We start from the raw sequence: 26,994 nt of genomic DNA, 5'->3' as shown, positions 1-26,994 counted from the left end.
CTTTGGTCCTATACTTCCAAGAATTTACCCACGCTTTTTTATCCCCGTATTTATTAACAACCACAGTACATCAATTATCTTAGGATATGATTCTCTGACAACTGAAATAAAATAATGATAAAAGTCGTATGAAAATAAATCATCTTAATAAAAAAATGCAATATCTTGGGAATATTGTTTTATGTTTAATGAAAACTGAATTTGTCTGAATATAATTAAATCTGTTTTATTGCAATAAAAAAAACTGAATAAAATATTTCTTGCAATAAAACTAATATCTTCATTTGTACAAGGGAACATAAAAGTATCCTAAATACTTGCAATGCATATGTTTATTTTAATAAATATATCACATATATCACCACTGTCATCAAGTGAAGAAAATCAACTTGTCAATAAAACTTATTAAAAGCTTATAAGCGGTCAAATAATTTTGTTGTACAAGTCAGCATAAGGTATCAACATGATGTATGTAGTTTTATGTTTTTAACTGTAAAGGAAAACTTAAGTATTTTCCGTTTTAAAATTAGCAAAGATCACTGTCATGTTATAGTAATTTTGTTTGACATAGACAACAATAACCAATAATGAAATTTGGCTGACTTTTTTTAAGAACAAGGTGAAATGTACTCAAGGAACATTGAAACACTGAGACAAAAAAAAAATGGCGAAGCCATGTCATAAAAGGGAAATACGACACCATTAATAAAAATGATATATAGAGAGAATAAAAAGATTAAACCGCAGAACTCAACCAAACCGTGGTTTTGATTCACCGGTGCCTCTTCTTTAAACGGGATTTTAGATTTTTCAAACCGTGAATAAATGATCTTTGTTTAAGAATTGAATGCTTCTTTTTGTAAATTCATTGTTGTGTAAAAGCTTTGACCGAGGTACATTTTGTATGAAGCGCGCTTCATTCTTAAAATGTGCGCACGGTCAAAGCTTTTTAAACCCTATGAAATTACAAAAAGAAGCATTCAATGCCTATAATTACATTTTTTTGGCTATGATCATCAAAACACGATTTCTATCAAGTTTTTATCTAATTTACCTGTGCACTTTATTGTGGGACCTCGTGTCATGATGAATGATAAATGTCAGTGTGTAATGAATGTCAATTTCAGAAGGAGATTGTTCTTAGCCAATAAAAACGATGTAATATAATGAAACGTACATGCAATGTAATCATATGGAAAAATCTAGTTTTAAATTATGTATTTCAGGTACTCTGCAATTTGCAATACATGGAGATCTAAAATCAACACTTGTACTTCACGTGCCATGATTTCGTTTATATGGTTGATGGCAGTTGTACTCGCATTACCTATTGTTTTCTTCTATGAGAAGTTTGACGAAGAATTTGATCAACAAACAATACCAATGTGTCATCAGATTTGGCCAGATTATGACCTCCAGCGAAGTTATTACGTTATCGGACTTTTTATTATGTGTTATGCTCTTCCGCTCTCGTTTATTATAGTATGCTATTTTTCAATTGTATATAAAGTGTGGACACGACGTGCTCCTGGAATAGCAAGCAATTTTGCGACTATCAATAAGTCGAAAGTGAAAGTTATCAAAATGTTTTCGATCATTGTTAGTCTGTTTGCATTTTCACGTCTTCCATTGTATGCAGTATATTTTCAGCTGTACTTCCATCCTCCTACTGACGTGGAATATATCAACTTTATTTCTTTATACATCATTCCTGTTTGTCAGTGGTTGGGTTTGTCAAACTGTTGTGTCAATCCAATCATATACTGCTTCTTCAGTAGAAAGTACAGACACGGTTTTAAAACATTGGTACAATGCCGGAATTGTCGTGATAACAACTCTTTCCGTAGTATAAAACACCATACTGTAACCTCACGATGTTTGACGAATATGTCAACAACCTCACATGGGGATTCAAAACGGCCAAGGAGACAGTATAATCCTGCAAGATTTATGTCTGTGCAGTTTGAAAATGGACAAATGACACTTACATTTAGGAAAGATGAAAGAGAAGATACATTTTCATCTTTCTAGACGGAAGATTATCTGCTATTTTACTGTCATATCGATGTAATTATCGGGACATATATCATTTCAGAAATGATAAATGTAATAACACCTTCACTTCTATTAAGACTGATTAATGTGTTTAATGTTAACATTAATGCCATATGTATATATTGTTTAGTTGATATAATGTGTATATGAATATATTTTCTGTTTGTAATGCCTTATGGATTTTTTTATTGTTTCGTAATTAATTAGATTATATTCTCAAACATGTGTGTTGTGAATTTTTTGTATATTACAAAGGAAAACAGTTGCGATAGTTCTTTTCAGTAATGGTACACTTGAGGTCTACGAATAAAGTGTCTTATTTTTGCAAGTTGTCTAGTTGTTCTGTAATTGGCACAGTTATTTATTTTAAAGGAAATCTAAATATTCACTATCTTACAACTAGCCCCTCTTAATCGAAATCGAATAATGAATGGGAAAAAAACCAGACAAAAAATAGAATGGAAATAATAAAATATGCATGTGCAGTAGTTGCAACAACAATAAAGAAAAAGGAACACACACTCAATATCAGGCTTAAGGACGATGTATCGCTCACCTTGGAATTTTTTAGTTTATGTTATTTAAAGGAGAAGGGAAAATTTTTTTGGCATAAATTAATAGAAAATTTTTATATAAATATATGTTTAACAACGTTTGTGTTTAAAAAGTGTACCGTTATGAAATAAATCAATATTTTACAATTATCAATTTTGAAATTCCCGCCTCCATGTAGGCAGCCATTATTGTTTTAGCCCTGACGTCACTCCTACGGTTCCGGTTTACCTGTTCCAGCATCTGAAACTTTGCAAAACTAATTCTATGTACACACGTACCGCGATGGAAAACGGAAGTATCCAAATCAGATGGGTCTGGTTGCTTACAACTTCGAACCTGAGCTCACTGTTCAAGAACTTGAGGATCGAAATAGAGCTGCATTAGCATCTTCTGTAGCTGTAGTTCAGACATTGGATGAATGGTGCGAGTGTGGGAACTGTCAGGAAATGCCGTCCCTTGAAGAAAATGTTTGTTGTAGGGTATCAGATTTGGTGCTACCGAACTTGGAAGACCACAACTGCATTACCATGCACCATATTTATGACACCTTAATTTTAAAATCCCGATGTATTAGAACTGGCTTACATTCAGATGATGATGTACAAGGGACAGCAAGGCCGAGCGCCGGAAGAATTGAGCAACAGGTGAATTTTTGGACATTTTAAAAGTTTTATTAACCAGAACTAAATAAAAAGGTTTCCTTTCAAACTAACTTATATCTGGTCGTCTGCACAAATAATAGACACAGAGACAATTTATTTTAAAAATATTGGGGGGTGGGGGGAGGGGGTCCTTCAAAAATTTTAATATTGTCATTTCCCATTAAGTACACGTAAATTAATAATGAGTTTGAACACTGCCTACTATAAATTGATATTGTTCTCTCACTATGAGACAAAAAAAAGTGAATTACAAAAAAATCTAGTTTTTTTTTTTTCAAAGTTTTCACCAACAAATGCAAACTTTAACGGTAACCATGAGTCAGAGTGGGTCAACTGTACTTGGAACTGTATACACCGAATGTGACTATGATTAATGTCAGCATAACTTTCATTCTATTGAAAAGAAAATATAATATTTGCTCCGATTTTTCGAGTGTCTTTAAGTGGAATGATACAATATAAAAAAAGATGCTGTATGATTGCCATGAGACAACTCTCCACAAGAGACCAAAATGACACAGAAAATAATAAAATGTATTTTTGAATGTCGTAACCACAATCCCTTTCTATTTTTCTTTGAATATGATTTCCTGAAATCAACAAATTTGTACTTATATATAAGACATATATCAAGCATCACCTCTTGAGCAGAATCAGCCTGCCTTTCCCGAATTAAGTGGTTTCTGGTCGCAGTCTTTTGTTTTCAATGTTTTATTTTAAGGACTGCTGTTTGCCTAGTTGTCAAATGCTCAATGTTTGGAGACTTTTTCATAATTAATGCCCAATGTCTTTTGGACAGATAGAATGACAGATGGAGTAAAGTGGTTACTATATATACCTTTTCTCATCTTTGGTAACCATGTAAAAATAAATTAAACTTCATGCATTATTGTCAGTTCTGTTGAAATTTGGATAAATCCCTTTTTTCCAAAATCTATCATATATTTGATGCTTTCATTTTTATTTGTATATTTTATTACAGACAATCCCGTCTTGTTGCTTACAGACAATCCATTTGTTGGATGCTCAAAGGAGAAAAACTTGGAAATGGAAGAAGGGTGGTAATTCCTTCTTGTGTTGTCAAAGACATTAGAGATTCCTTCCCAGAGAACAACAATGATTATACAGGATTCCAAGCTGCTTTAGATGTGAGAGAACTGTTTTGTTGAAATGTTTTAAAATCATAATGACAAAGGATTTGCAAAGAAACACAAAAATTATACACGAATGTGATAGTTTTGTATGAAGCTAATAATATATTGTTAATTATATAAAGTTGTATAAACTGTTGCCTTTGAATAATTATTAAAAACTACTGCATTTTATATGCACCTGTCCGGAGCCTGGAGCCGGTTGTTTAGTGGTAGTCTTTTGTTGGTGTAGTTCATAGGTGTTTTTTTACTTTTAGTGGTCTAAAACCAATGTCTCTAGTCATAAAACCAAGTTAAAAGACTGTATTTCACACGAAAAGTTAAATGTCTAGGTCATAGGTCATCTTTCAGTACATTGTCCGGTGTTGTTCATAGGTGTTTTTTTTGTTAGTTTATCATTAAGAGGTCTAAAACCAATGTCTCCATTCATGAAAACAAGTTCAGACTGTGTTTCACATGAAAGGTTAAATGTCTAGGTCATAGGTCATCTTTCGGTACGACACATCGTCTTGAGGTACTGATCTCAAACCAAAAATCTAAAATCAATGCCGTCAGGAAAAAAAATCATGTTCCAGACACAGGAATGTAAAACATGAGTGCACACACTGAAATAAATATCTTGCCTGTTATCAAAATAATGTTTGAATTATTTTAAAGTTTTTAAGATGAAAGTTTTACTACAAATATCTCATAAAATATTCATTATCAATGATCCAATTACGGGTTTTGCTCATTGTTGAAAGACTGTATGGTGACCTACAGTTAACTTCTATGTCAATAGTCTCTGGTTGAGAGTTGTCTCATTGGCAATCACAAATCTTATTTTTACATGTACACCAAACAATCATCATAATCATTACATAAACAAAATGTAGCATGTGTAGTTATCCTTTAAACTGTGTTTGTTTGAAGAGTAGAGATTGAAGAAAACAACTGAATATACTAATGATATAATTCACCAAAAAACATACATACAATCAAACCTTTACTTCTCCCCCCCCCCCCCTCACCTAACAACCAAACTATATGCAAGATATGATTTGCAGCAGACCAAGTTTACGAGCATATTCCATCCACGACAGGGACTTACAACCTTACGACTTTTCAAGGTGCGCCAGAGGGTTGCATCATGTACTGCAAATCATGTTCTGCCTAAATTATATGCAAGTATTTGATAAAGCCAAAATTAATGAAATAGAAAATATGGAAATTCGTAAGTACAAAATGTACAAAATGTATGTATGTCATTTGGGAAGGCATAAATTTATTTTTTTAAAGAAAAACATGTATATAATGATCATTATAATCACATTAACATACATCATGTACATGAACAGTATATATCTATTATCAAATTACTTTAACCAAACCCTCTGGTATGAAACTCGAGGTCAAGTTAATCCTCATATTCATAATAAAACTGAAATATTCATTATTCATTGTTGAAAGTGACATTAAACACCAAAAATTAAATCAATCATTCCAAAAAAAAAAACTCACCAGAACATTATTATGAATACCATGCTTCATGTATGAACTGAATTACAAATTTATCATGTTTGTACAAATGTACAGTGCTGGGAAAAAAGATGCTTGCATGATACAAAAAAGAACCTAGTAAAATGGTTGTTTCATATTTATATCAAGAAAAATATTCAACTGGATTTTTCAAATCGAGAAAAATATTTCTGAATCAATGCAGATTTTGAGGGAACAGGCAAGGAGCAATATTTCCTTCCTGTGCCCTTTCCTTTACTGACAGTGTCATTGTTTCTTTTTGAACCAACACGTTTTCGATCATAGCAAATACCCACTGATAATTTTTATTATTAAACACTGGCTTTGCCACCCATTGCCCAGTTGCCTTTGGACAAACCAATTTGTATGCTTTTTTACCATCTTTGTTGACCTTTTGACCACGATTTTGGTTAAGATTATGATCAATTACCGCCAAAGCAGTACGTGTCCACATTTGATCATTATCGAATTCCTGGCGTTTTGGTGTATATTTCAGCAACAGACTGTGAAAAACAACTAAATTTCCTGTATGACAAAATTCATTTAACTGACGAATGTCCTTTCTCAAACGCTTGTCCAACACTACTTCCTTTAATGCCTTATGGGCTTTTGAACCTTTTACAAGCCATTGTTTTAGTGTCAGACACTTCAGGTTCAATTGGTGTGTGAGCACATTGCTTGAAGAAATTACCCTCAAAAGAATGTATATTAACAGTATGATTTACAATGGAAATCCAGCTTTCTTCCAAAATGTCCTTATCTCCACCACAATTACTGGCACACCTGCACAAATGATTACAAATAGATTTCATTCAATGGTTTAAATCTTCGCAACCTTTCCCTTCAGACTTCAATGTTAGCTTTTTTTAATAGATTTGCACAAGTGCCAAACATCAAACTGATGTTGCACTTCCGGAAATTCCTTCTTCATGATGCTTCTTATCTGAACATGCCGATCCGTAGCTAACACCTCAATCCTGAACCCCATGTCAAGCAGAAGAGTCATGCATCTTCGAAAACCTTCAACTTCCATTTTTGAAGATGACCCAGTTTCAGTAACCTTGACAGCAACAAATGTGATAATGTGTTGGGTTTCAATATCAAGTAGAGAATAAGTGCAATACTTTGGACTAAAACCTGGTGAATCACACCTTCCATCACCTGCTAGCCGTATCTGGCGATTTTGTTCTTTGATTTTCTTTAACTCTACTTCTTGCAGTAATGACCACGTGTGTTGAACAACAGGCATTACATATTGTCTTTGAATTTTGTTGTAGGTGGTGTGTGAAATATATTGTAAGTTACATGTACAAAATTCTGCAAACTGTGATATGTGGCTGTATGTTTGACCACAGAATAATGTTGCAGCACTAACTAATAAATTTCCAACTGGCATCTTGCCAACGAATGGTTGTGAACTCCATTTTACAACTATGTGTCCACTTGTACAATTGGCAGTGATGGTTATTACGGTTCCATTGGACAAGTCTTTAACAATGTCATCTTGATCAACCGGACATTCACAAATGTTGCATTTTAATTTGCACTTTCAAATACAATAAATTTGTTTTCTTTGATTAACTTCTGCTCTTCGGTGTAGCATGTTGAAATGTCATTTTCAAAATTGTCTGAATCGGACTCTACCTGGTCAACAATTAGACTGTAATCAACATCTTCTGGATCATCCTCTTGTGTCAAACTTACAAATGACTCATCCAAAATATTTACAGGAGTGAAAATTGGTTCTACTGCACATTTTTGAAAATCAGTTTTTAAAGGAGTAGAAGAAATGAAGATTGATTTGTCTTTTTTAGCAGTTGTTTCACTAGAACTGGCATGTTGAATTTCTGAAGAAGTATCTACCTCTGCTTTAGATTTTGAGTAGCTATGATCAAAAACCAATACATTTTCATCTCCTTTGCTTTTTCTGCATACATCACATGGATGCCCACAAGGAAGAATTTCTGGTATGGTCAATAAAGGTAATTTGTCATGTTGTTCAGCATGAACAGGAACATTCTACAATAAATAAAATAAAATCATGTTATTTACATATAATGCCCCCTACAGAAAAACTAGAGTTGACACACTTTTTACACGAGTTCAATGTGAGATAAACTCTTTCAGACAGACATGTACGTGGTTGTCGTTTGTTTATGTGTTACATATTTGTTTTTCTTTCCTTTTTTATATAAATGAGGCCGTTAGTTTTCTTGTTTGAATTGTTTTACATTGTCATTTCAGGGCCTTTTATAGCTGACTATGCGGTATGAGCTGTGCTCATTGTTGTAGGCTTTACGGTGACCTATAGTTGTTAATTTCTGTGTCATTTTGGTCTCTTGTGGAGAGTTGTCTCATTGGCAATCATACCATATCTTCTTTTTTATATGTAGGCCATACAATCATTCCATACACCAAATTTAGTTAACCTATTGCTAAAAGTATCTCAGAAACAGACCTCATAAAGAAATTGAAATTTGACCAATGAACCATGAAAGTTCAACTGACACCTACCAGACAGACATACACACCATACAATATTCCATACACCACAAATAGTACAAATCAGAGAAATTAAGCATTGACCAATTTCAATGAACCATGACAATAAGTTCAAGGCCAGATGACACATGTCAGTTGGACATATACACCTTACAATCATTCCATACACCAAGCATGCCAAATATAAAAAACCTATTGCTTATAGTATCTGAGATACAGACTTGACCTAGAAACTTCACCTTGTTCACTGACCCATGAAGTGAGTTCGATGTCAATATGAAAACTGACAGAAATGAGAACCTTGCAAGGATTCAGATATAGAAAAATATGCAATGGGGACCAAACAACACATGAATTCACTAATGTGTATAGTGCATGAGTAAATTATCAGTGTTTTTGAGTTATGTATTGAATATTTTATCATATTTTTATTCTTGGATTTTATGGAATCTGAACTATAATGATTAAATTACAGGTTTTTTATGGCAAAATTCTTGTAGGAATCTTGATAATAATGGAAATGGGATTTTCCCAGATTATGACGATGTAAAAAAGTTTTTTAAAATAAAATTTGATTTCAGCATGTAATAGGAAACATACATATTATATTAATATTTGGCCAAACTGCAATATTGACATACATAGATTAAAGGATGGAAACAGAGAATGTGTCAAAGAGACAACAACCCGACCAAAATGTACATAACAACTCAAGGCCACCAATGGGTCTTCAACAACGTGAGAAATCCAGCATCCAGAGGCAGGCTTCAGCAGACCACGAAATATTAATTTATATTATGCACTGATTAAAATGTTCTTAGCCATGATTACCTGAAGAAGACTTTTAACTGTTTAAACATACATGTATATGTCATATATTATCTTCATTGTAAGAAGTTACCGTAGATACATTTAATCACTAAAGCTACCTTACCCTTAAATTTGATATATATTATAAACCTATATTACCCTACAATCTTAGGCTATTTGAATATTCTTGTGGTTTGAATTAATTGCTGTTTGTGATTTGTTGTATCAAAGGCATAATTCACATAAGTTACAGAGTTACACATAATGCAATGTTACTCATATAAATGTAGCAAATATTTTATTGTCTTTTTTTATTTATCAGTACTTATAGCAATTATAGGCCCAAATCATAATCATTGTGAAACAAGACAGAATACAATTGCTGTTACAGGTATACTGTCGTATATGATTAAATATATGCCATATAACATGATTAAAAGAAATGATATTTGACCCAGAAAATATATACAAGTACAAATGTATATGACTACGTGTTCATGTTACCACAAGAAGTTATGATAATTCATTAACCTCCTCTTACAAAAAATACTGTTGTTTTTGAGTCGATATTACATTTTAATTATTTAGTCATCATGGTCATATAGGTGACTCTATAATTATTGAAATCAGTTTGTGAACATAAATCTCCTTTATCATGTAGGGAGACAGGAGCTCTTGGTTGATATATTTAGATGTCCAGGGCCTACTTTGATTCGCCCAACGGTAGCAAAGTGTTAATGCGCATGTGCGTACCTCTACCGAATCAAAGTGAAAACTCTCATTGAGTTAACTCTAAAAATGGACGCTAAATAATAAGTTTCGTTGTATTAACGACTATGTACATATATAATTATAACATATCTCAGGAACTAATTAAAATTTACCCTTTTTAAATTGTTCCTGAATTAAATATCACAGAAACTCAGTGAACCGGTCCGTAGATTTTCGATTTTTATCAAGCTTTTAATTTAAATTAGCAACATGTTTCATGTACGATAGTAATAAATTCACGAAAAGCCTATCCATTAGTTTTCGCATATATGACATTTCGTAATAAATTTTCATTTCATTCTTAGAAAACTAAACGAAGTAACGAAATTTAGTTTGTTGGTGTTATATTATTAAACAAAGTCATTACTGACAGTCTTTACACATAACAAATGTTTATAAATGACAAAATACAGTTGAAAAATAAATTTCTTTTACTAACCGGTTTTTATGCTGCATTTAAAAACAAAATATGTCATTGTAGCATAATCTTCTTTGTTTTTATTTTTTACAGCCTTTTGAAACTCTACTAAACCTACCACAACCAAGGGATGATGTCGAATTAACTCGGGTAGGTTCAAAAGGTAAAACTCGAGGGGTGCGATTGTCAGTCGAGTAAACTCAACAGACTCTACTAACCCCAGTTGGACGATAAGTAGGCCGCAATGAAAATATTAATAAAATATACACAAATTACCTCAAATGAAATATCATCTGACTGTTGAGGATGAACTGCAGTTAACTTTTGAACTTCTTTGGTTTTGTTGCTTTACTGTCTGTACTTTCTGACAATGTCCTTTTATTGGAACTTTTTTCCTTGGTGTTTACAAAGGCAGTTACACTACTTCTGATCTGAAATAATCAAAAAGCTTTTTTTTTACAAAAATAAAGAAAAAGTTTTCCTGTACTTAACACTTCATGCAGTGTACACTTTATGTACAGTACATGAAACAACTTTTTTTAACATACAAAACATGATAAAAATCAATAAAAGCTAATTAGATGCATCACATGTATTTTACAAATTATTTTTTTTCACCAAGATACATTGTACCTGATTTACAATGTGTTTCAATGCTTCACATAGCATTGAGTAGATATTGTGAGCCCCAAAACATGTTGTGTTTACTGCACTTTACAGTGAAACCTGTCTTAACTACAAAATGTAGCTAGTTTTAACCGAATCATAAATAAACAAAGAATGTAAACATATACTAGTCAGCATCACATTTTTCTGTATTTAACCCCCTTTTTGCCAGATTCAAATTTCAAACAACGTTACGTACGCCACAATACATGTAGTTTATGACGTTCACAGTATTTTGTTTCATTTTCAAAATTCAAAATGCACAATGTGACGTCTTTAAAATTAATTCAGACATTTTGACTTGTTTTAAAAGTACACAAATTAAGAAATTGCTACATTTCATATTCAAATTTTACTTTATATCATTTATGAGGAGTTTATTTCAGAAACAGCTTTGTAATCATAAAAATTAAAACCAGTGATTTTGCCATTGAAAAGGACATATGTGTTCGTGTGGCAAGCTATCGGTGATGGACACATATGTCCGTGTGGCAGCAAGAGGGTTAAGAAATCTTTGTAACTGTGTCACCAACGGGGAAAGCAGGTCTATAACCGCTCCGCTCTGTCCGTCAAAGAGACGCAAAATAATGTGTTATGTGTGACACAGGATTTTATGAAAATTTTAAGTGTGAACTTCGATTGAGACTCCACTCCCTTCAGTGGCGGATCCAGGGGGGAACGGGGGTTGGACCCCCCTTTTTTTAGGACGATCAATGCATTTGAATAGGGACATGTAGTTGGAACCGCCCCTTTGTCCTGGGTTAGGAACCCGCTTTTTAAAATGGCTGGATCCGCCCCTGCCCTTTCACGAGATCACCCCCACTTTTTGGTGGGATTCGTTTAGTTTTCTATGTTGTGTTAAGTGTACTCTTTGTCTGTTTCCTTTTTAGGCATGGCTTTGTCAGTTTATTTTTACTTAAGAGTTGTAATGTCCCTTTGGTAACTTTCGCCCCTCTTTCACTTTCAGGTGACATCATTGTGTCATAAGAAATAATTCATAATTGGTGTATATATATATGTACAGTTACAAAGTTATGTGATATGCTTACAAATATCCCCTAAGGTACAACATCCCGAGTGAAGCAATCCAGTACTCAGCCTCCCCCTTTTTTGTATCCTCCACATATGTGTTCATGTGTCCTGTGTGCACTATAGTCCTTCCACTATAGTGCTATATTTTATCTATAGGACCATAAGCATGTGAAGAAACAATACTGACAGAAAAACAAGTAAATTCTCATAATTACCTGTGCCTTCCGTCTCTTCTCTTGAAATATTTTGGTAGAAATCCTTTCCTTTTGACGATCAGCTACATGTACACCAGGGCCAGGTTTTACTAAGGTTGTAACTGCTCCAGGCTTCAGTGTGAGTCTTCCAGATTTAAACCCCAGGGATTCAGCCATCAGATTCCTTTCAAAACAATCTTGTTCAAAATGTTCCTCACAAACAACTCTGCCTTTACTCCACACAAAAGTTTCGATTTTCAGTTTATCATTGCGCAAATGATCTATCCAAAGTTTGCAGAGTTTACGTTTCTCGCTTGATTTTAACGGATCTGGTATTTCAAAAAAGCTCTTCCCACACTTTCCTCTTTCATTTACACAATTGATAGCTTGACAAGACGGCATAATATCGTATTGTTGAAAGAAAAATTAAAAGAATCTGGTTGCTTCTGGTTAGACCGGAACAGTAGGGATGACGTGGCAAATTACAACTTCTGTACTCTCCAATACAGAAGAGCTCCTCAAAATGTCGATATCCAGTAATTGGCGGGAAGTTTAAAATTTTTATATTTAAACTCACGGGTTTGACATTTCTGAGCATAATTTTGAATAACTTTAAACAGTAAACCTTATTATTAACAATAATTCTTTCAACTGAGCTAAAAAAAAAAATTGAGTTTCCTTCTCCTTTAATATTAATAACCTGCTAAAAAGAATATTACAGTGAGTTTTTTCTCTTTTAGATTAAAATCAAATATGGTTTCGATTTCAAAAGATTAGCGTATTAATTACTTTGAAGCAACTAAGCAAATGGTATACACTTAGAAAAAATACTGTCGTGGAATAAACGGAATATCAACAAGATGAAAATTATTATCACCAACTTTCTTTGCTTATTTGTCTAATATGTTTTCTTAAGATTTCAATGCAATAAACATCAAAATTAGATTATTCCTGGTAATCAGGAATTTTCTTTTCAACGAATTTTCTTTATCTGATAAATTAAACAAATAGCATAGATGAACATCCAGTGATGGGAATTTAATGAAGCGTACATTGTATGAATTTATCAATAAAAAATTGATAATTTTATTTGGAAACTCAAATTAACTCTAATCGATCTTAATGTTCTCTCTAAAAGTTATAATATACATGTTGGTTATAGTAACTTGTTTATAGTAAAGGGAAAAAAATGAATAGTGTCGACGTTTTATAGAAAAATTAAAATCAAATTATTTCTTTTCTTTTTTTTTCATTCTAAAAATATCGAACTACTCCATAATTAAAGACATACTAAAACAGTAAATTGTTTTCTGTTGTTTGGACTTTGAAGGTTACGTTGTCTGTATTTCGTAGGTTTTCCTTTTGCTATGGTTTTCTTTGTTTCTTCAACTAATGAGATTTCATTGACCCGTTGGTCACTCGTTTAAAAAAAAAAACAGCATTCAAATTATGTTTAAATATAATCTGATACATAAATAACTTGTTTAAATGTATGTAGAATTTACTTCAATACCTAAGTGATTTAAATACGTACAATAATATGCTTTTTTTTTTTTTTTTAAAGGAATAGATTTGACATAGACAGACAACACCAAGACATAAACAAAACCGAGAAAACGATCCTCAAAATGATCTTTCAAATCAATGTTAAATCCAAAAATTAACCTCATTAAAACTACCGATTAAAGCTTACGTTGATATCAAATATTTGTAGAAACCTTTTGCATTGTATGTACAACTTTTGTTATCAGTTTTCTCTGTAGATTTCGGACTCTTATCTTGGTTTGATGGATTACAATAAACCAAACAAAAAAATCAATTATCAACAAATTCATTCATAACGAGGAATTCGTATATCCAGGCTGCTTTCTTACAAAAGATAAATGATAAGTCTACGCAAAGACCAACTGCATGAAAACAACATATCAATTAAGCAGTTAATGGCGTATTAATTTTTAAACCTGGTGCCTTTTGTTAGCTATTTTTCGTATGTTTCTTTGTCTAATATGTTCTCCTATTTATTTGTATTGTAGTCCTGTCATGTTGTGTTGTCATTTTAATGTTATATTTAAGATGGCCATTAAAGAGGGAGGTCTGGCATGCCACAAAACTACCATTCTTTTTCTTTAAAAAATGTTCTGTACCAAGTCAGGAATATGGTCATTGTTATATTATAGTTCGTTTCTGTGTGTGTTACATTTAAACGTTGTGTTTCTTTTGTGTCGTTTGTTTCCTCTTATATTTGAGTGTGAATTCACATGACTATAAGACGTATCACGGTACTTTTCTATCCCAAATTCATGTATTTAGTTTTGATGTCATATTTGTTATTCTCATCCGATATTGTCTAATGCTTAGTTCGTTTCTGCGTATGTTACATTTTAATGTTGTGTCGTCATTCCCATTTTATATTTAATGCGTTTCCCTCGGTTTTTGGTTTGTGACCCGGATTTGTTTCTTTATATCGATTTATGAGTTTTGAACATCGGTATACTACTATTGCCTTTATTAATTATAATCGAGAGAGCAAAATATAACAAACCAGCTGTGACTTATCTTTTCTTGGTTGTTTTTCAGATTTTACCACCCTTGATCCTTTTGATACCAAAATAATCATTAGGTATATTTTACAAATGACTGTCAACCCTCTGAATATTTTCTTATATTTAAACTAGTTTTATACCTACTATTCCATACATTTACAGGACTTCAAGATGCACATATACCTTCTGTAGACTAAGAGATGCTTGATTGACGTGATATAGATGCCAATCTCATAACACTCAAATGGAACCAGTTTCACCGATGTGGTGTGGAAAACATAAGTAAAATCACAAAAATACTGAACTCCGAGGAAAATTCGAAAACGAAAATCCCTAGTAAATGGCAAAATAAAAAGCTCAAACACACCAAACGAATAGATCACAACTGTTATATTCCTGACTTGGTACAGTCATCTCCTTGTGAATAAAATTGTGGATTAAACTTGGTTTTATAGTTAGTGTACATTTGTAGTTTAAAACCTTCTTTCTTTTAGAAAAAAACAAAAATTGTGTTTGTGCACTTGAAAAATAAACCTCTGGAATTCCTTAAAAGGCTGTTGAGTGTACATGTAAATTATCCGAACATTTTATCATCCCAAATTTAGAAAGAAGGTAAATAAATTAAATAACTGCCACCAACACTAAATTCCCAAAATGAGAAAACAAAACTCAATGAAAAAATAACATAATATGGCCCCTGCCGGGGCTTCTTGGAGGTTACTTGAAAATGGCTCCGTGGTTGAGTAACATTAATATTTTGTTCATTGCGATCTTTATTTACTCATGTTTTTCAAAGTCCCATTCATGGTCATTAAGTCTCTGCGTCTATCCGTATGTCTTCTCGTCTGTGTGTCTCCTTTGTGTTAATGTGATAGGTCAAGGTAGTTTACGATGTAGTTGAAGTCCAGTCAACTTAACCCTTGGTACACATGTTACCTATGATATGTGCTTTCTAATTTGAATGCCAAAGTAGAGTTTTCACCCCTATTTCATGGTCCATTGAACAAAGAAAATTATCATGGGAGTGGGGCATTCGTGTTCTATGGACACATTCTTGCTATCATCGATTAATGAACAAACACATAACGGCATAATTACTGTTTAATACAATTACAAGTTAAGAAGAAAATCACGACCAATATTATACAGCATAAAACAAATTCACAGTAAGTGAAGAAGCAAGCTCAACATAGCCTGGTAATAGTAAGGTTAGATCGTACACAGATTTGTGATCATAGATATAAAAAGTATTGTATTCTATGAATGAATAAACGGTTAATTATGTTGTATTAAACACGTATATACACAAGAAATACATATTATTACGATATATATGATATGTTTGTAGGGCGACTTTTTTTTAGAGTCAGTTATATGAGACCGATCGAATGTCATTGAGTTTCTAGCCAGCATATAAAAGAAATGTATTTGATTCGGTTTTTAAGGTTATAAATTGGTTCAAAGAAATCATTAATTCATTTCATAAACAGATTCACATTCCATAGTAAATGTCGGGCACACTGATTGTTTCGTTCATCTCTGAGCATCGTAGTGCATAAATCTAAAGAGTAAGTCTACCCTGATTACAAATCTCATTTATTTATCTGTTTATATTTGATTATGTAACAGACAACGATTTTCTTTGATTCTTATTTGTCTATCAGACATTCAGTAGAATAATTTACCACAATAATTGTTATGTAAGAGGAAATAAAAGTACACCTACATGGCACAAAATGCATTAGTTCAAATAATAAATCATTGAACAATATTGATATGAATCATTAAGATGGCATTTGTGTACAACAACATCATTTTCTCTGCCTTTGCTAAATGTTTAATGCAAAACAATTGATAACAGTCATAATCAACTATGACTTGTTCCGGTCATATTCTACACTCTTATATTAAACTTATATTTATAACCGTGTATACGTCATGTTTTGTAATAACTCACTGTATGGTGTATGATATAGTGCATTTCTTATTATTAACAATAGTAATGCAACTAGATAGTGTTGCATCCGATGTAAATATATGCCAAATAGTATTCCAAGGAATCTGGAATTTCATTTTTTTTTAAATTATGCTCGTTTAAGTACACCCATTGATCATAAGGTTGTTCTTTTGTAGAGGAGACAAGCGTTTGATGTACACAATGTAAAGCCTGGTATAAAGGCAAATCATTCACATGCATTATTATTTATGTAAATATATGACCTTAAACAACAAAAACAAGTGGTTTTAGTGCACTCAAGTCAACGAACTAGTTGAAACAATTCATACAAGGGACCGTATAGCATGGGTAATGTATATTTCAGTCCTTACTTACAATTATTCTTCAGTAATGAGTGACGCATGTGCACAAAAAAAGCGCATAACGATTCAATTGAGATAGTTAACATATAATCTTTGGTAGAGTATAAAATATGTAACTGCTGGTAATGGAAAATGGGAATCCAAACCTCAACATTTGTAATTGATTCGGTGTCTAGATCGAAGTCTCCCATCTAGTGGTGTGTACACTTTATGAAAAATTTAATGATGTGACACATACCTTCTTGTCCCATAATGTCAATATTTTATTGGAAGTGAAAATACTTTTAATTTTAAACCGAAACACAAAGATGTAAATGAAGTCATCAAAGATTACCAGGTTTAAAATTATGTTTAGTTAAAGTCTCATCAGTTTAAATGGTAATAAGACAATGCATTGATGAAATTAACAGTTGTACTTTTGATGTGTATCCTACAGTTAACAGGAATAATGTTTGATTAAGCAAAAATAGACACATCTCGCTCACTTTTGAGTTCATGCGCCTCCATCCGTTTTTTTTTTTATCCTTGAGCCTATATTCTCAACTGATTTATGGGAATTGAACATCTTTAATCTTCTATTTTTTCCATCCAAAGAAGGAAATACTAAACATTGTTTTACTTGTCAATTGCTCCTATGGATGTCGATATAAGAAGTCCAAATAACAATTTGTAAAAGTAAACGATTAAAGGCCTACCACACGGAGCGTCGTATCACACGGAACAACAAGCTATGAAGGGCTCCGAATATGACTAGTGTTAAACCATCCAAACAGGAAAAGCAACGGTCTTATCTATATAAAAACGAGAAACAAGAAACACTTATAAACCACATCAACAACTGAACATCATATCCCTGACTTAAAACAGGTATTATTTATGTGAATAATTAAGTTATTATGTCGACCAGATGTACAGAAGTTAAATGATTGTTTGCAGATAGTCTCTTTTCTTTAACCGCCCATCTGAACAAAATATACCATATTCTTCACAATTCAATAACTTCTCATTAGTTTTTAAATTGAACAATCGAATATCTGCCATAAACACTGAATTTCAAAAACTTTAATGGTTTTGTTGATACAGATTGTTTACAACATTCAAATGTATAACATCTACGCATGCGTCAATATTTAAGAAAAGTTAAGCCCTGTAAAGGAAATCAACTTTGGATTATTCAGTTTCACGATAAAGGTGATTGTTTAATTTGGCGCAACAAAGACTATAGTTCATATCAAAAGACCTTGCAGCATAAGAATATTAACATTATTTGTTAACATCTAACTGTTTTCTATTCATTAAATGATTGATTACGGTAAGATCTGGCCATCATATAACATTAAAACGTTGTTTCAAAGCGAGAAAAGCTGTTTACTTAGTGTACTATTTAATGTTACTATCATCTTGGCTATACCATGGTGGGCAGTTTGTTTTGGTAGTGGAAGCCGAAATAAACACGGAGTAAAATGTTTTTACTTGTTTACTTGTTTATGCATGTGTGAACCATTCTCCTGTATGCCAGAATTTTCAATGACATTACTGTAATGGACAACACGTCCGAAGCTTTTTTCTTATTTATCTTCAACAGGAACGCTCGGAGCCGTATATTTGAAAGCCAAGGATGTATAAGAACATTAACTGTTGAGGAATTACATAAGGGGGACAAGACCTTTTACTGGACGTCGGGATCGGGTGTTTTTTAAGCTCGGGATTTCGAAATTGATCCATTCGGGATTCGGGATTTCTTTTTACGAATTTCTGGATGACGAGATTTAATTTTTTTTAAATTAGGGACATAGAGATTTCATGTATGTAAGCCCGGGATTTTGGGATCAGGACCCCTGCGATCCCCGATATATAACCAAAATGGACTTAAACAAATAGCCAAATCGTCTACTGTAACATATGTATGGTGCTTTGCGAAAGCGTTCAGTTTTACTATTAGAAAAAAAATTTAACTGCCCAAGTCAGAAATATTACAGTTGTTGTCCATTCGTTTGATGTGTTTTATCATTTGATTTTGCCATTTTATTAGGGACTTTCCGTTTTGAATTTTTCTTGGAGTTCACTATTTTTTTCATTTTACTTTTTCCGGAAAACCAACTCGTTATGGCTTCTGTAATTTTTTAATGACTTTTAATTCACGACGGGGAGCACCTGGTTTACTAGTTTCGTTGTACACTTCAACTCTTAATGGCGAGAATCATGATAGGATAATCCTCTGCAATATCTATGGTGTTTTAAATACGAAATTTATACTTTTTATTGAGGCGCTGTTGGAATGTTGCTTTAAAGAAATTGATTGTTCACAATCAGCGCTTTTGTTGTAATGATTTGTTATAATTTGAGAACAGGAAGTGAAAGAGATACTTTTGTCAGTAATTAACATTGGTTTAATCTAAATGAGGGATAAAGGTTCAATTGATACATATAGCCTAAAATTATAATCTTAAAACTTGTTTTCATAAAAACTACACAAACCACGTGTCAGATATGGAACATAGAAAATGATCCAGACGACAACACAAATAAAACAAATTGTAAGTTGAGTCCCGATCGTTTGAGAATATCATAAAATTTGTAAAGAATCTTCACAAAATATAATTAAACAAATGAGTAATTGAAGAATTCAAGCTGTATGATAAATCTATATAAAGGTATACTGACTCCAAGGAGGTTTCAATAAGTCCTTACGAATAAATTTACGCCGCGTTCAAGAAACAGATATAAAAAAAACTTCCCATTTAGTGAATAATTTGTTGTTACATGCATTTAAATATGTTTTATCTATAATTTATAATTATGCATTTAAAGATGTTTTATCTATAATTTATAATTATGCATTTAAGTATTACTCAGGCAAAAGTTTTCTAATTTATGCAATAAGGAGAAAAATTCAGAACACTCAATATGACTACGTCTGTCTATTTATATTCATGGTAGAGTCTTATTACAAGGAAAACTTGTTTATGAGACTTATTCCACTCAATACAATTTACTTAATATGCAATATTTCACTTAATCAGCATGAACTTTATTATGAGAGTAATTATGAGAGCACCGACAAGGTTAAAGATGCATGTGTAGCTACTAATATTTGGTGTAATACCAAAATTGATTTCCCCCTAATAGTCTTTGTTTAATTTGTACTTTTCAAACAGTTATTTTAGAAAAAAAACATCAATAAAGGCAAGAGTAGTATACCGCTGTTCTAAATTCATAAATCTATTGAGAAAATACAAATCCGGGTTACAAACTAAAACTGAGGGAAACACATCAAATATAAGAGGAGAAATACGACACAACAGAAACACAACATTAAAATGTAACACACTCAGAAACGAACTAATACATTTGTAATAGTATAATATAACAATCGCCATTTTCTCTGACTTGGAACAGGCCATTTAAAGAAAAAATGGTGGGTTGAACCTGGTTTTGTGGCATGCCAAACCTCCTGCTTTTATGGAATGCAAGTTAACCAATCACCACTTGTCCTATCTGTGAACTATAGCTTTTGTAACCATGTAACTTCAAGTTTCCAAAATATTCTATAAAAGCAAGACGTATATTTATGACCCGCATTTTCTTTTTACTGCAATGAAACATAGGATTGATTTTATACAACCGTCAAATTCAAGGGATTATTTTTTTCGATCTTTTTTCGTTTGCAACCTTGTGTGTTGAACTATGATTAGGCGTTATTAAACATGTTGAACTATAGCAAGTGCAGAAGTTAAATATGTGTGAATTATTTCCTATGAAAGAGGGATGAAAATTACCAGAGGGACAGTCAAACTCATAGATCGAACACAAACTGACAACGCCATGATGTATGAAGTATGACGGATATTGGATTAAAAGTGAATCAGTTGATTTCACAAAAACGGTACGGGCTTTCCACATCCAGCTTCATCGATAGTCCGACATAATTTTGGGGCCGTTTCATACTGTATAAAACTCGACCAAAAACTGCGTAAACTTGCATTACATAGAATGAATGAATAAAGAGTGATTGATTAATACACTCGAGCTCCCTATTAATAGTAACCGCACTCTTGTATATTTTATAAAATCTGAGCAGCACCCTTTAACCTAATGTCCAAACCTAGAATTACAGTAAACATGGTGTGACTGTGACCAAAAACGCGATTAATCTCTTTTTGAAAACATCTTAAAGTCTTTAAAATAGCTACTATACAGAACTAAGACCTGGTTCATTTTGAGCATTATTAGCTCCGTAGTCGCCTTATTTGCTTTGTTTCGGAGTGTTGACAATATTTAGATTATAATCATATCTTGTTTTGGTTGAGATTCTACATTTCCTTAGATTCATGCACTTTTAAATCTAATTATGCTAGATGAAGATGTACAATTGCATAAATTTAAGTCAAGGATTACGATGACAAGTTTATGTTTAAGATTGAATATTGATTTGCCAATGTTTAATAACATCTAATCTTGACATTCATCTAAATGCAATTTCATTATTGTTAAAATTGTAAATTAAGAGATAAATTCGAACTGATTCCTTTGAACGACAAATTAAACTTTTATGAATATTTAATAAAATCCTTGTAAGTACATCTGTCGTTTCTAAAATCGACATGTCCTTATTATAATGCTTTTTGGATAATTTCGTTCAAATTAATTCATAGGATTGAAATTATGAGGCTTTGTTAATGTTTGCTTTGATAGCATAACTTATGTATCACGTAATTTAATGACGTAGACCTCTTCCTATATTGTGACCTACTTTCAAGTTAGGTAAAGCGTCTTATCGCAAGATGTGTTTATAGTTTAACATATATCGGTGATTAGAACAAAAATGATAATGAAATAGTAAATATCAAATGAACAAATCACTGCAAATTATACTTGACGACGATGACTATATTACCTCAAATACGCAAACAAAATCAAATGCGATTTTTTCTCTTTACATTCCAAATAATCAATAAACACAATATAACATCTTTTTTCCTTGCAAAAGTTTAAAACAAATCTGATTCGTCAAAATTCAAACTAGTGGTCAACCTTCTGATATTTATTTTTCGTTTGAAAAGCAATTCCAAATTTAGTCTCAAATGAATGGAAATTTTATGATGGGGCAAAATCATGCTGTGTTTAATGAAATCTCAAAGGTTTCTGAACAGGCTTCAACAATATTTTTATTTTCATTGATAACATATGTGATACCTTAGATGACTAACACCTGGACAAAGACATTGATGTTTGGTTGATAATTAAACTTTGCGACACAAATGATGAATTCAATTTTGTTTCCTTTGATTTTGATTTTTGATCCGTACTTGTTTCAATAAATTGATTGATGATTATAAATCAGTGGCATACTACTGTTGCATTTATTGTGCAATAGTGAATGTTTTAGTAAATATGATACTGAAAGACTTGGATTTCCTATTCTGATTTCTTTGATATAGGGTTGCTCTCCAGTAAATTGTACTGATGCATTTATTCCAGTAACCAGTGTTTGAATATATTTGCAGCAGATAACAATAAGCTGTGGTTAAGAGCAATATAATCAATCGCCTACGATCGTCTATATATTCATGGATCACAATATCTTTTAGATCAAGCGTTAAATAGCGTTTCTAGTCATTGATAAAAAGAAGTAGCTGATCAAGCTCCCAAAAGAGTCATATCAGATCGGTTAAAGATGCAACCCACTTTTTCTTTGATCAAAACATATTTGATGTGATGTTTTGGTCACAACACATTTAATGATTTGTTGATACATATAGAAGTCGTGAAGAAGGTAGTATCCAATTGTTTTCTTTCACAAAATATCTGCTACATGTTCTAGTGGCCCATGTTATGCTGCGCTTACCATGAGCTTGTGTGAATGATTCATGGACTTCTGTCACGTGTAATGAATATTGATGAGCTGCCTTTATAAAACAAATTTACTAGTGTCTTGCGGTAATATTTTTCCTTAATGATATTCAATTTGTAAATGGCTTTTGAAATTACATATTTCAACAAGAGTATTTCTTTTGTCTTTGAAATGTAATGTCTACTTCATAATGTTTTCTTCAATAGCAGTTATATAAAATTTCCTTCAATCCACGTTTTACCATTTTAACATTGATTAAAATTATTGTTTGCAAGGATTTCCAACGTCCAGATAAATTAGAGTTATTGATATTCTTCCGATCTTTAATATGATATGTTAAAGTAAAGATTAATTTATAATCATATATTCCACTTTGAAAAACTCAGAAAAAATAACTTGTGCGGTCATTTATTTAAACCAAAGCGTTTACAAACTGAAGGATAGGAACATATTTTAGATGAAAAAAAAAAGCCAACTCACCAAAGACATATACAGGGTTAAAATTGTGTACGCCAGATTCGCACGTCGTCTTCTTAAGACTCGCTAGTGAAGCTCAAATCAAATAACCGAAGCGTAAAACATTGAAGAGTTTATGTGAAACTAAATTCTGAAAAGTTTTTTTGAAATTCAGCTCACAAAGCAAATTGACTAGAATACATGTACCTTAAAAGTAGAAAACAGAGTATTGTATATGCTTCGAAATACCATAGTGCATAAACACTAATTAACCAAATGAATGAATATAAATTTGATTCTAAATTTGTTTTAAAAAAACCGAAAATTCTCCCTTCTGACGCTACAAGTACTACATGTAATCAAGGCTTGGCAATGTTTCTTTTTTGATGTAAGCCTTTAATTCGAAGCGTAAAGTTTTTGATAGTTAACACTATTTCACATTGTTCTCTGCTTGGTTTATTAAAGGCGAATTAAGCCATAAAGGTTTTCTAATTGCATCAACAACATTAAATGTAAATAGACCTGTATGTACGAATTATGTATTGAGTTCTCATTTAACTAATTTCACATTTGAATTTGGATTCGCATCATGGGTGAGAAATGTTTATAGTACTAGTGTATAGTCTTTCGACGCAATAGTACTCGCTACGTTTGTAGTTCATTCGAATCCATTTGAGGTTTTTTCTACGAGCCTGTAATATTTGTCACATAAGGAAAGCAAAATAATCATAAGTATGTCGTCCTTGTCAAAAATATGAATGTTTAATTTGTTTCTAAATTTTTTTCGGACATCAATAACTGTGCCAAACCTTCATGAAATTTTACGAATTAGGGAAGAAGCTTGACATCGATCAACTGTACAGAAAGTATCCACCGAAAAAGTTTGAAATACTTTGTTCTCCTTATTTTTATGGGTAAAAGTATTATCTTGCAGCTCTGAACTTAATATACATTTTGTGGTAAAAGTTTTAAACACATTTATTACTTTGCTAAACATTCATAGAACATAAGATATCTTAAGCAGAAGTATTCTCATAATTAAGATATAATGTCACAATCCAAATTATGAAAACACAATTTTCATTTTACCATATCTAACTGATAAGTGGATATTTGCATATATACATCATGCTTCATCAGGATCCACAAATAGCGTCCGAAAAATGTGGAAATGTTTTATTTTAGAATAGTGATAAATGGAGTTATAAGAAATCAATTTGTGACTTCTACAAAGATTACATCAATAGCTTACGAGATACTGGGTTCCGCGCAGTTGCTTTTGAATAACACCAGAATGATTATAACGCAGTTATTTGCATTCAAAATGCTAATGAAATAAAATTTAAAATATTGTTTAGTAGAAATGACCGAGACAATCTTTTCCAGTAAAATGAAACAAAGTGTAGTTATAAGATGAACTTTTGACTGTCTCGATGAATATGAAAGACCTTGAAATACAAAACAAGTGATAAAAGAATAGTGAAGTTGATATTTAATTTGTAATGACTGGTCAAGACTGTTGATAAATTCTATCAACGGCGTAATTGTGATTTGAAAGGATTCTTTAAGCCATTACACTTAACATCTTTAACACTCTAATTATTTTACGGAGTGGAAAAAAAATACTTCCAAAATTGACTATAGTATAATGTTTAAGTGTTATAAACTGAATTAAATAAGCGTCTGAACTCAAATTGTTTTTTCTCACATAAATATAATCGTTCGAACTGAAATGGACCTATTTGAATTCATATCAATCTCTAACTTGTTTTAATGTTGTCATACGAGGTGTCATGGATTAAAACAAAAACCAACGAGAAGTAAAATAGCATCCAAAAAACAAAAAAATGAAATTTTTACACAAATAAAATTAAAGTTGTATGCAAAAGGAATCAATTATTACTTGATTTTGTACATAGTGGGGATTGACAGTGATAACTGAGAGTTGTTCTTATTATTTACAATTCTTAATCCGTTGTATTTTATTCAACCATTAAATGAACGCTGTCTTCATTAAAAGTATCCATAACGGGAATACCATGACGCAAGACTTCATTTTTGAGATATGGTTATTACACAGATCAGGTTACAGGAAGCTCATTGTATTCAATTTTCGCTTTTTAGACAAAAAGTGAGCATCTTAATTTCCTAAGATGACTGTGTTTTTCTTTTTTTGCAGTCTAAAATAGATGTTGATTGTTATATCTTATGTGTAAAATCTACTTCAAATAGTTATATCTACAACAAAGAATAAGATAAATATACAATTAATTTCTATATTTAAATATAAGCTGTTATTAAAAAAACTCTGATATATTTGGACGGTTTTTATTTCTTTGAAAAAGAAATCAAAAAAATATGGCGTTACCCTTTGAAAATTATTAATACATTTCATTGTGACAGCAATCAAACAACACGACACACAAATAAAATAAAGTAAAACACCCAAAACATAAACATAAATAAAAACAAACAAAATAATTCGCTAATTAGTCTCTCATTGAAATCAATAATTCCCAATCAATTCAGGAGTTAAAAACAATATTATGCACTTTCCATTTCTTTTTTTTTTATAAGTCGTTCTTTATATTTTTTGCTGTTACACCACTGTCGAAGGTTAGGGGGTCAGGTACCGGCACACATGACAAGCACACCACATTCTGAATGTGTATGTGCCTGTTCCAAATGAGGAACCTGTAATTCAATACTTGTCGTTTGATGCTGATATCATATTTGTTATCTATAATTTATTGTTCTATACATAAATTGGCCATATTTATTTGAAAAAAGAAGTTAAGCGTATCCCGTATGATAATATTGATAATGTAGCAACTCTCTGTTGATGAAAATTTGTTTTCTTTTTCCCTCAGAAATTAGTTTCCATTTATAGTTGTACATGTTGTGTTTATCTTAATTTAATATACATTACGATTTATTCATCAACATTGCTGCTTTCGTAGAACTAATTTTGAGAAATACGATTATATACAATGTATTCACATTGAGTTATTCAAATAAACCATGGATTAATTTAATGCGTTAATCTATAAAACCTTGTCTACTTATATAAATTACAATAAACCTTAGTTCAAAACAACTCTTAGCGTCAACAGTTATATTGACACCACAATGAACAACACGTCATTTCATTTTTATTTTTAGGCCAGATTCCGACAGTTGGAAAAGGTTTTATAATTCATTCTTTATTTAGATATTATTTCATTCAGAAATGCTCAATCGAAGCGACAAAGACGAAATTTAAATAAACGGAAAATCAAATTAAAATCACAATAGACTAATCTCCAAATACATTTTCGCCTATTTCATATGGAAAGCAATAAGAGAATTCATTTGATTAAAATAATACTTTCACTGAAATTGAATTCAGAAACCCATAAAAACAACAATGAGAATTTCTCTAAAATATAGGTTGCGACGGAAATCTAATAAGTAAAGGCCAAGTTATCCACTAGATTTGCTACGCTTTC

At 31.9% G+C, this 26,994-nt stretch overlaps 2 protein-coding genes across 2 annotated transcripts in view; both read left to right on the top strand.

Annotated features, from left to right (window-relative positions):
* Positions 1-2,215, top strand: part of LOC134726362 (neuropeptide SIFamide receptor-like) — a 40,216-nt gene extending 38,001 nt beyond the window's left edge. The window contains exon 3 of the mRNA XM_063590762.1: positions 1,227-2,215. Within this exon, the coding sequence (XP_063446832.1) occupies positions 1,227-2,031 (805 nt within the window). The 3' untranslated portion in view covers positions 2,032-2,215. The remainder of the gene's footprint in view (positions 1-1,226) is intronic.
* Positions 2,216-2,918: 703 nt separating this feature from the next.
* LOC134726361 (P2X purinoceptor 7-like) lies at positions 2,919-4,441 on the top strand. The gene is made up of 3 exons (XM_063590760.1): positions 2,919-3,254; positions 3,553-3,596; positions 4,255-4,441. Exons 1-3 carry the CDS (start codon positions 2,919-2,921, stop codon positions 4,439-4,441), a joined length of 567 nt encoding a protein of 188 aa, XP_063446830.1.
* Positions 4,442-26,994: the final 22,553 nt, after the last annotated feature.

Source organism: Mytilus trossulus, chromosome 7, assembly GCF_036588685.1.
Source record: "Mytilus trossulus isolate FHL-02 chromosome 7, PNRI_Mtr1.1.1.hap1, whole genome shotgun sequence".
Taxonomy (NCBI): Eukaryota; Metazoa; Mollusca; class Bivalvia; order Mytilida; family Mytilidae; genus Mytilus; species Mytilus trossulus.
The sequence above is the reverse complement of the archived record's forward strand: the minus strand, read 5'-3'. Positions and strand labels throughout refer to the sequence as shown.